This window comes from Pseudophryne corroboree, chromosome 10 (assembly GCF_028390025.1).
Source record: "Pseudophryne corroboree isolate aPseCor3 chromosome 10, aPseCor3.hap2, whole genome shotgun sequence".
NCBI lineage: Eukaryota > Metazoa > Chordata > Amphibia > Anura > Myobatrachidae > Pseudophryne > Pseudophryne corroboree.
The window spans coordinates 187,566,198-187,578,212 of record NC_086453.1 but is presented as its reverse complement, the minus strand read 5'-3'; the positions used below and the strand labels follow the sequence as shown (position 1 = coordinate 187,578,212).

Here is a 12,015-nt window from a genome sequence, read left to right as displayed (position 1 = left end):
AGGTCATTTTAGCCAATATTTTTAATAACTTTGTGCATTAAACAAAGTGTCTACATTCACACAATTCATTTATGTTTCATATACACCTTATACACACAGCCTGAAGGTCATTTAATACAATATTTTTAATAACTTTGTGTATTAAACAAAGTTTGTGTACATTGAGCCATCAAAAAACAAAGGTTTCACTATCTCACTCTCACTCAAAAAAGTCCGTATTTCGGAATATTCCGTATTTCGGAATATTTGGATATGGGATACTCAACCTGTATACTATTCTAGAACAAATGTTATTTAATGCGATTACATCTTGTTTTCTAGTAAAGAGGTAGAAGTAAAAGAAGATGAATTCTACAAACCAACACACAATTCTGGAATTTACCCTCCTTGGCCTGGCCAGCTTCCCCAAATTGAGTATCCCATTGTTCATTCTCTTGCTCATTGTCTACATTCTGATACTGCTTGGGAATCTACTGATCATAGTAACGGTACATTTTGAGGCACGTCTCCATTCAGCTATGTATTATTTCCTTAGTAAGCTATCTGTTGTAGACCTGTGCTATGCAACAGTGACTGTTCCCAAAATGTTAGTCAATTTTCTTTCAAAGAGAAACACCATCTCCCCCAACGCCTGTATTACACAACTATTTTTTATACACTTCTTTGCAGGAACAGAGTGCATCCTTCTTACAGTAATGGCATATGACCGCTACGTTGCCATATGTAACCCACTACGATATTCTAGTATTATGAACAGCACTGTCTGTCACTTGCTTGAAGCTGTTTGCTGGGCTGCAAGTTTCATTCACTCCATTATCCAAACAATCGTAACATGTCAATTGAAGTTCTGTGGCCCAAACAGAATAGACCATTTTTTCTGTGATATCCATCCTTTGTCTGTATTAGCCTGCTCAGATATTTTTCTTATTGAAGTAGTATTTGTTACAAACAGTGGGATGATCTCTGCAGTTTGTTTTATTGTGTTGCTTATATCTTACATGGGAATTATTAACACCATAGTAAAAACTCGAAGTGAAGAAGGGCTGGGAAAAGCATTTTCCACATGTGCCTCTCATCTAATTGTAGTCACTCTGTTTTTTGGACCTAGCGTTTTCATCTATTTGAGACTCTCGGCATCATACGCAGCAGATAAAATGGTGTCAATATTTTATACAGTTGTAACACCCCTATTAAATCCTATTGTTTATACCCTAAGAAACAAAGAGGTAAAAACAGCCATTAGATCATTCCTGGAGAAAAAAATATTTAGGAAAAAGGAATAATAACATCAAGCTTCAAATGTTGAACACTATCTACTTTTCATTTAATAGTCCCAATAAACAAGCGAATTACAGTACATGTAGCAAAATGAAATGATACTGTAGTTAGATCCACACAAAACCTGACAGCCCTAATTGTCATCAAACAAAATTAGTGGGGTTTGACTTAGCCTGTAGCTTAATTTAAAAACGGTGTGTGTTTTGGTGGATCCCATTCCTCCAAGTAATAGCAGGAGATCACTGTTACATGGAATCCCTTAAATCCCTGCTTGTCTGTACACCCCTGAAGCCATATCTCTAAGAACATTCCCAGTCTCTGCACATGAGAATGAATAACCATCCATACTGCTTTTGATTTTGTATAAACTTGCTACGGTGTACCTATAATTTGGGGTTTGGGGTTTTTGTAACAGTTTGGTGTCCTGCTAACAACTGTGTTTCTGCTTGAGGATGAGGGCAAAATCCAAAATAGCAACCAAGACACCACACTTTATCCCAAACCCACATTCTTGCCTAAACTTCATCCCAAATGATAGCATACACCTAGTCCAAAATTCTATCTTAACCTCAAGACCTAACTGTATCTCAAACCCTAGCCTAACACTAACCCACAACTGTGCCAGAATAATTTAGGGTTTGAACTAAAGCATCGGCTAAAGTTTGGGGTTTTAGTAGCAATTAGGGTCACTGCTATCAACTGTGTCTTCTTGTGGTTGAGGGCAAGATTCCAAATAGTTACCAAAACACCAAACTTATACCTCTTTCAGACTGCCAGCTTGTAACTCGGGTTACTGCACACGATCATGCATAACCCAAGTTGCTGTGTGGTCTGAAAGGACCCAGGGGAAATATCCCTGGTTGAGTGACCCAGTATTTCAACCCTGGTAGTAACCAGGGTTGAATACTGCTTCAACATGGGTCGCTATGCAGTGTGAATGGGTTGCAGGGTCAATGCGACCCATTTCCCGTTCACACTGTATGGACAAGCAGAGCTTGGAGATCCTCTGATCTCCAAGCGCCGCTTCCACGTGCATCAGCACTGATGTCACCAAACCACCAATATGCCGGGGTGGGACACCAGTGTGAAAGAGGCCGGAGGCTGGTCGCACCCGGGAAGCACCCGTGTACGGCTCCTGGGTGCGACCCGCCATGTGTGGTCTGAAAGGTGTATTACTCTAACTCTATATTCGAGCCTACCATTTAACTCTAGCCTCTTACTATAGCCCCTATTTTTACCCTAATCCAAAACACTAGCCTAACTCAAACTGCATTCTAACAGTACAATAGAAGGGAAGTGCTGGCATCAGGAGCACACAGTTGTTATTCAAGAAAGACCAGCACTCCATACAAACAAAACTACCACTTACCTCTGCATAAGTAATAAATACAAAACCAAGTATACTACTGTATAAAGGACTGGGCACATTTTGGCTTTCATCCCTTATTGTATGCTGCGTGGAACAGAAGAAGCAAGTGCTTGGGAATATAGTGAATAGGGAAAGATGGCAATACATACTACAAAAGGTAAACAATCTAATGTATTAGAGACCAAAGGGTAAAGTTACTATTTGTCCCTTTTCAAAGATGCCACGTCTTTTTGCTTTTTAATTGTTTGACTTAAAGGGGAAATATTATAACCAATTGTGTTTTATATTTAATATTATTGCACCTTTAAATCCAGTAGCAGAAATGAAGGTGGCTTGGTTTTAAAAGGTGGTGCTGTCATATGGATACAAAATGGTGTCTTTTAAAGGACAGTTAGGGCTAAAAGCTTATACTACAAGCTGATATAAAGGTGCTTTTTCACACAGAAGTGTGTTTCACAAGAAAGGACCACAGCTGATGTGCATTCAGGGGGCCCCAGGCACTTAAGACAGGGAGGCCCTCCCCTCCTTTGCCAAAAACTAGCACATATTGCTGTGCCCAATGCGTCCCTTCCGGGTATGGGTACGGGGTGTGCCCTAATTGTGGGAGGTGTGACCACTGCCCCTTATGCAAATGATGGGGAGCAACACTTTTCGTAGTTTCACCCCTCTGCCAGGGGAAAATCTAAAGGAGGGCATGATCAGTGTGATCACTCCCCCCATAGTTACATGACCAGACAGATAAGTGTTTGAGTTGCAGAAAGATCAATTACGTTTCATCTTGTCCTTAATCCATGTATACCTTGTAAAGAGATGTTACTGTATTTCTTATACTCGTTATTGAGGCAACAGTACACCCTAATGTCTATTAGTATTCATGTGCATTTTCTAGATTGACCTTTGTGCCTGTTAAATGCTTATTTGGGAGATTTTCCCAGGGAGCAAGCTATATAAGCTGCAATGTACAAGTGTAAAAAGAGCCTCTATGTTGGGACAAAGCCTGCAGTGTGTGACCACGTGAAATACTGTAGACCAACCTGATTCCAGACCCTGAAGCAAGTGGTGGGGCTCTCTGGGATAAACATGCTGAATTTTCTACTGACACTCAGATCAAGCTAAGTAATACTTCTCTCAATAAACTGTATTTGTTGGGACTAATACCTCCGTGTGTGTCTCATTATTACTTTGTATCCAAAGAACTTTGTCTTCTTCAGGAACAGGTGCATAGTAATTTTGCCCCTGAATTTAAAAAAATATGAATATATAGCTAACACTATCTACATTGTAGTTTTCTAGAGCTAAAGAGATTAAATAAAAATGTTTTATTATAGTGAGTGCTAAAAGTCATAATGTGCTATTATAGTAAGTGCTAAAGCTCAAATACCCAAGAGAAAAAAAGATCCTGCTTCCAACCAATGTATTTCACACAATAAACATAATGGACCTCATTAAGAGTTGGACACCATTTGCTTCTAAGCACAAATACAGGTGAAACTCCGAAAATTAGAATATTGTGAAAAAGTTCATTTATTTCAGTAATTCAACTTAAAAGGTGAAACTAATATATTATATAGACTTATTACATGCAAAGTGAGATATTTCAAGCCTTTATTTGTTATAATTTTGATGATTGTGGCTTACATATTGAGATATCCCCAAAATCAAAATGTAAGAAAATGTATTGTATTACATAAAATCAATAAAAAAAGGATTTTAAATACAAAAACATGTTGGCTTCATGGCACTATTAAATTGTTATTTTTTCACTTTGAACCAAATCTGATGAGTGCCGCCGTCCACCTTCTACATTATATATATATATATATATATATATATATACTGTACATGTATATAGTGTGTATATATAGATAGATAAAGATCTATAGATATAGATATATAGATAAATCGATATATACAGTATATGTTACCATCCTATTTTACTGGCACATTAGACCAAAGCCAGCCACAAATACAATCTTAAAAATAATTTTATATAAAGTGATTTAATCTGTCTCCCAGGAAGCCTCAGCATAACTCACTGGTATTTTTTTTATAGCTGTTGTATGGCAGTCCTCCTAGTAACTGTTGAGCTATGACTAGTGGGAACTATGGAGTCCTGGATCAGCTCCTATGAAAATGTGTTTATTGTCCAGGAGATGTCATATTCAGGCTAAGTGTCAATGCAGCCCGTATAGGGTATGAGGTTAACATACCACTGCAAGGAATCCTGGTGATCACAATGCCGACACCAGGATCCCGCACAGCAGTACAATGCCGGTGCCGGAATACTGGCGCCACAGGCTATACTCCCTCTATGGGTGTAAACGACACCTATAGAGGTAGAATATACCCTGTAATGAGCACAGTGAGCCACCGCAACTGTAGCATGGTGAGCGCAGTGAGCCCACAAGGGGCTTGATAGCACTCGCCACTCTGTCGGCATGCCTGTGGCCTGGATGCTGGCGTCAGTATAATGACTGCCGACATTCTGTCCATCGGTGATGCATACCGATCCTCTGCATAGATGCTGTAAGGAAAAACACAGAATTCCCACAGAACACTATAATAGACCAGTAAATGAGATTTACATCCTATATATTAGTATAAATGCAGAGATCTCAGTTACATATATTTGCAAAGATATGATTAAGCCACCAGCCACTTCACGGCATAACTAATATGGTGGTCCTAAACCTACATGATAATAGTACCCACTTTGGATCATACATTTGTGTATTGTTACATGATAATAGCACATACATTTATATTCCGATGTAGCCATGCTCTTCTTTGCTTCAATGCGGCATGCTGCAACATGGTATGCTGCATGGCATGCTGGTGATCGCTCCATTAATTCCTAATGGAATTAATGGAGAGATCGCTGGCTGCAAATAGTGATAGCCTGGCACGCCATGCAGCATGCCGCATCGCAGTAAGATGAGCATGGCTACATCTGTATTTCTAAATTGAGAGCTAAGTCACCTGGAAGCACCCCTAGATCCTCCAAATGGCACTACAAGGACCAGCATGCTCTCCAGCTAATGATCCCATACAACGCACTCAGAACAGTGATACACAAAAATGGTAAATTGCTCAAATCAATTAATTATTATTATTATCATTATCATTTATTTATATGGTACCACAAGGGGTCCACAGTGCTTAACATAAATAAATGAACAAAACAAGAAAAACAGTGAGTTATGGACGGTACAAGACATAGGGGTATCCACTTGGGCTCGATAAAAAATCATGTGCAAAAAACATAATTTTTTAGTTTTTTCCCCCATTGTTTAATCAATAATTTTTAACAGGCTATCCAATTAGATCAGACATAAAAAAAGAATCTCAAGAAAATAAACAGGTTGAGTGAAACATGTTTGTTTTGTGGCTGCGGCCCTGAAAATGGAGCTGATTTTGGGTATTTTGTTTCTTCTGCCTGTAAATTTTAAGTAATTGTATTTAGATAACTGGTTAGAAATAAACTTGGAATTGATATGGATATTGTGAAATTATGCAATTAACGTTTTAGCAAGTACACATATCTGGAAATCATTGCATGTACAATATATAAGCGTCAGTGGGAACATGTTGACAGACAAGTGGAAGCTTCTCCCTTGTTCTGTCAGTCCACCCAAAACACCTCAGCAGTGCCGCAGGCTGATAGAATCTATGTCACGCCGCATTGAGGCAGTAATTCATGCAAGAGGGGCCCAAACCATTTCTGTATTTAAAATCCTTTTTTTATTGATTTTATGTAATACTAGCTGGAGTACCCGGCATTGCCTGGGATTTTAAGAATGTTTACAAAAATAAATGTAAATATTAAATACACAGTATAAATAACAATACGCTTGTATGTAAATTTTCACGATCTTCGCTTGTAAACTGTGGATTTGTATAAAAAAAGACAGAAGGCCAGAAGGGCTGAAGCACAATTGTTTGCTTTTATATTTTAGATAAGTACCTAGATAGATCCTCCTCCCCCAAACACTCCACAGTTTCTTATATAGTGCAGCACATTATGTATCTCCTAAAATACTCTGTGCTGCTGGGGGACCGTGCTACTTCCACTATATAACTCTCAGTGCGTGGGTTTGCGCTACCTCCATTCCCCTCCTCACATCATGTCAATGGCCCTGTCACATGCATCCCTGTCATCACTGACATATCATGCATGTCCTGATATAGTCTGTGCTGCTGGCCTTCCCCTAGGGGTACTAGTGGTGTGTTACCCCCACAGTGTTTGTTCACAGAGTGTAAGTAATATGTGTCGCAAGTTTGGTGTAAATTGGTTCAGGCATTCCAGATTTATGTTGTCAGCTGAAAAACTATGTGCTGCCTCACCCCTAGGGGTGCTAAGGGTGTCTAACCCCCACAGAGTTTGTTTCCAGATTGTAAGTGAGATGTGTATCAAGTTTGGTGTAAGGGGGTAATTCCAAGTTGATCGCAGCAGGATTTTTGATAGCAATTGGGCAAAACCATGTGCACTGCAGGGGAGGCAGATATAACATGTGCAGAAAGAGTTAGATTTGCGTGGGTTATTTTATTTCTGTGCAGGGTAACTACTGGCTACTTTATTTTTACACTGCAAATTAGATTGCAGATTGAACACACCACACCCAAATCTAACTCTCTCTGCACATGTTATATCTGCCTCCCCTGCACTGCACATGGTTTTGCCCAATTGCTATCAAAAATCCTGCTGCGATCAACTTGGAATTACCCCCTAAATTGTTCCAGCCCTTTCATAGTTTTACTGTCTCCTGAAATACTCAGTGCTGCTGTCCCACCCCTAGGGGTGCTAGGGGTGTCTAACCCCCACAGAGTTTGTTCCAAGATTGTAAGTCAGATGTGTACCAAGTTTGGTGTAAATTGCTGCAGGCCTTCCACAGTTTTGCTGACTGCTGACATACTCTGCGTTGCTGTCCCACCCCTAGGGTTGCTAGGGGTGTCTAACCCCCATAGTGTTTGTTTCCAGAGTGGAAGTCATATGTGTACCCAGTTTGTTGTAAATTGGTCTAGCCATTCGGAAGTTATGCTGTCACTTGAAATACTCTGTGCCGCTGTTCCACCCCTAGGGGTGCCTAACCCCCAAAGAGTTTGTTCCCAGATTGTAAGTGAGATGTGTACCAAGTTTGTTGTAAATTGCTCCAGCCCTTTCATAGTTTTGCTGTCTCCTGAAATACTCAGTGCTGCTGTCCCACCCCTAGGGATGCTAGGGGTGTCTAACCCCCACAGAGTTTGTTCCAAGATTGTAAGTCAGATGTGTACCAAGTTTGGTGTAAATAGCTCCAGGCCTTCCGTAGTTTTGCTGTCTGCTGAAATACTCAGTGCTGCTACCCCACCCCTAAGGGTGTTAGGCAGGGGTTAAAGTGGGCCGGAACGGGGCGGAACTGCGTTCTGCCACTTCTAATTGAAGGCGGAACCAGTTCCGCCTCCGTCCGTCCACCAACAAGTAAATGTTTCAGGTCCCAGCAGGAGTTGGAAGCAGCAAAAGCAGCTGCCAGCCAATCTCTGCTCGCTGGACCGGCGTCAGAGCCAATCACGGCTTGTGAATAACCAGCCAGTGAGAAGCAGCCAAGTGGCAGCTTTTCATTAGCTGAAGGCCCTCAATCCGTGGTTGCTTCAATGAGCCTCCCGCTCGTTATAGCAGGCAGTGGCGGCAGCGGCGCTGCCAGGCAGCTGATCCGTAACTCAGTACTGTCTGGCGGCCGCTAACAGGACGCTCGTCGGACGCGGAAGGTTTGGATGTGATCATGTGGGGAATGAGCAGCAGGGGGTGAGATGGCGGGCCGGGGGTGATGATGAAAAAGCGGGAGGTGAAATAGGCAGGGCAGTGCAGTGAGATGGCAGGGGATGACGAGAGCTGCAGGGGGTGAGATAGTGGGGGGCAATGATGAGAGCTGCAGGGGGTGAGATAGTGGGGAGCAATGATGAGAGCTGCAGGGGGTGAGATAGTGGGGGCAGTGATGAGAGCTGCAGTGGGTGAGATAGTGGGGAACAATGATGACAGCTGCAGGGGGTGAGATAGTGGGGAACAATGATGACAGCTGCAGGGGGTGAGATAGTGGGGGGCAATGATGAGAGCTGCAGGGGGTGAGATAGTGGGGGCAGTGATGAGAGCTGCAGGGGGTGAGATAGTGGGGGGCAATGATGAGAGCTGCAGGGGGTGAGATAGTGGGGGCAATGATGAGAGCTGCAGGGGGTGAGATAGTGGGGGGGCAATGATGAGAGCTGTAGGGGGTGAGATAGTGGGGGGCAATGATGAGAGCTGCAGGGGGTGAGATAGTGGTGGCAATGATGAGAGCTGCAGGGGGTGAGATAGTGGGGGGCAGTGATGAGAGCTGCAGGGGGTGAGATAGTGGGGGCAATGATGAGAGCTGCAGGGGGTGAGATAGTGGGGGGCAGTGATGAGAGCTACAGGGGGTGAGATAGTGGGGGGCAATGATGAGAGCTGCAGGGGGTGAGATAGTGGGGGCAGTGATGAGAGCTGCAGGGGGTGAGATAGTGGGGGGTAGTGATGAGAGCTGCAGGGGGTGAGATAATGGGGGGCAGTGATGAGAGCTGCAGGGGGTGAGATAGTGGGGGCAGTGATGAGAGCTGCAGGGGGTGAGATAGTGGGGGCAGTGATGAGAGCTGCAGGGAGTGAGATAGTGGGGGGCAATGATGAGAGAAGCAGGGGGTGAGACGGCAGGCGGATGATGAGAGGAACAGGGGGTGAGATGGCAGGGGGATGATGAGAGAAGCAGGGGGTGAGATGGCAGGCGGATGATGAGAGGAACAGGGGGTGAGACGGCAGGGGGATGATGAGAGAAGCAGGGGGTGAGACGGCAGGTGGATGATGAGAGGAACAGGGGGTGAGACGGCAGGCGGATGATAAGTGGAACAGGGGGTGAGACGGCAGGCGGATGATGAGAGGAACAGGGGGTGAGACGGCAGGCGGAACAGGGGGTGAGACGGCAGGCGGATGATGAGAGGAACAGGGGGTGAGACGGCAGGCGGATGATGAGAGGAACAAGGGGTGAGACGGCAGGCGGATGATGAGAGGAACAGAGGGTGAGACGGCAGGCGGATGATGAGAGGAACAGGGGGTGAGGCGGCAGGCGGATGATGAGAGAAGCAGGGGGTGAGACGGCAGGCGGATGATGAGAGGAACAGGGGGTGAGACGGCAGGCGGATGATGAGAGGAACAGGGGGTTAGACGGCAGGCGGATGATGAGAGGAACAGGGGGTGAGATGGCAGGGGGATGATGAGAGAAGCAGGGGGTGAGACGGCAGGCGGATGATGAGAGGAACAGGGGGTGAGACGGCAGGGGGATGATGAGAGAAGCAGGGGTTGAGACGGCAGGCGGATGATGAGAGGAACAGGGGGTGAGACGGCAGGCGGATGATGAGAGGAACAGGGGGTGAGGCGGCAGGCGGATGATGAGAGAAGCAGGGGGTGAGACGGCAGGCGGATGATGAGAGGAACAGGGGGTGCGACGGCAGGCGGATGATGAGAGGAACAGGGGGTGAGACGGCAGGCGGATGATGAGAGGAACAGGGGGTGAGACGGCAGGCGGATGATGAGAGGAACAGGGGGTGAGACGGCAGGCGGATGATGAGAGGAACAGGGGATGAGACGGCAGGGGATGATGAGAGAAGCAGGGGTGAGATTGGGATGGGGTAGAGAGGAGCAGGGGGTGAGATTGGTGTGAGGGTGGTGAGAGAAGCATGGGGTGAGATGGGAGAGTAACACCCCTTTCAGACCACCTAAGACAGGTTGCACCCTGGAGCCTGACACGGAAGCTCCCAGCGTGTGACCCACCTCAGGCGCCCCGCTGACTGCAACCCGGCATATTGCCGGGTTGGTGATGTCAGCAGTGACACAGAGGGGGACGGTGCTTGGAGATCACATGATATCCAAGCGCCACACATCCATGCACACCTCAACCCGGCTACCGTTCACACCGCACAGCGAGTTGAGTTGAACATGTGTTCAACCTTGCTCGCTACCTAAGTTGGAATACTGGGTCGCTCGACCCGGTATTTCAATCCTGGCCCCTTTCAGACCGCACATGAACATGGGTTATGCACATTCATGTGCCAATAAAATGTGTTCAGAGGTGGCGGTCTGAAAGGTGTATAAGAGAAGATGTGGCTGAGATGGGAGAGTGAGGGGAACAGGGGGTGAGACGGCAGGCGGAACAGGGGGTGAGACGGCAGGCGGATGATGAGAGGAACAGGGGGTGAGACGGCAGGCGGATGATGAGAGGAACAAGGGGTGAGACGGCAGGCGGATGATGAGAGGAACAGAGGGTGAGACGGCAGGCGGATGATGAGAGGAACAGGGGGTGAGGCGGCAGGCGGATGATGAGAGAAGCAGGGGGTGAGACGGCAGGCGGATGATGAGAGGAACAGGGGGTGAGACGGCAGGCGGATGATGAGAGGAACAGGGGGTTAGACGGCAGGCGGATGATGAGAGGAACAGGGGGTGAGATGGCAGGGGGATGATGAGAGAAGCAGGGGGTGAGACGGCAGGCGGATGATGAGAGGAACAGGGGGTGAGACGGCAGGGGGATGATGAGAGAAGCAGGGGTTGAGACGGCAGGCGGATGATGAGAGGAACAGGGGGTGAGACGGCAGGCGGATGATGAGAGGAACAGGGGGTGAGGCGGCAGGCGGATGATGAGAGAAGCAGGGGGTGAGACGGCAGGCGGATGATGAGAGGAACAGGGGGTGCGACGGCAGGCGGATGATGAGAGGAACAGGGGGTGAGACGGCAGGCGGATGATGAGAGGAACAGGGGGTGAGACGGCAGGCAGATGATGAGAGGAACAGGGGGTGAGACGGCAGGCGGATGATGAGAGGAACAGGGGGTGAGACGGCAGGCGGATGATGAGAGGAACAGGGGATGAGACGGCAGGGGATGATGAGAGAAGCAGGGGTGAGATTGGGATGGGGTAGAGAGGAGCAGGGGGTGAGATTGGTGTGAGGGTGGTGAGAGAAGCATGGGGTGAGATGGGAGAGTAACACCCCTTTCAGACCACCTAAGACAGGTTGCACCCTGGAGCCTGACACGGAAGCTCCCAGCGTGTGACCCACCTCAGGCGCCCCGCTGACTGCAACCCGGCATATTGCCGGGTTGGTGATGTCAGCAGTGACACAGAGGGGGACGGTGCTTGGAGATCACATGATATCCAAGCGCCACACATCCATGCACACCTCAACCCGGCTACCGTTCACACCGCACAGCGAGTTGAGTTGAACATGTGTTCAACCTTGCTCGCTACCTAAGTTGGAATACTGGGTCGCTCGACCCGGTATTTCAATCCTGGCCCCTTTCAGACCGCACATGAACATGGGTTATGCACATTCATGTGCCAATA

At 46.5% G+C, this 12,015-nt stretch overlaps 1 protein-coding gene across 1 annotated transcript; it reads left to right on the top strand.

The window, feature by feature from the left end:
- The first annotated feature begins 344 nt into the window (after nt 1-344).
- LOC134965255 (olfactory receptor 4E2-like) lies at nt 345-1,283 on the top strand. The gene has a single exon (XM_063941749.1). It carries the CDS (start codon nt 345-347, stop codon nt 1,281-1,283), a length of 939 nt encoding a protein of 312 aa, XP_063797819.1.
- The last annotated feature ends 10,732 nt before the right edge of the window (nt 1,284-12,015 follow it).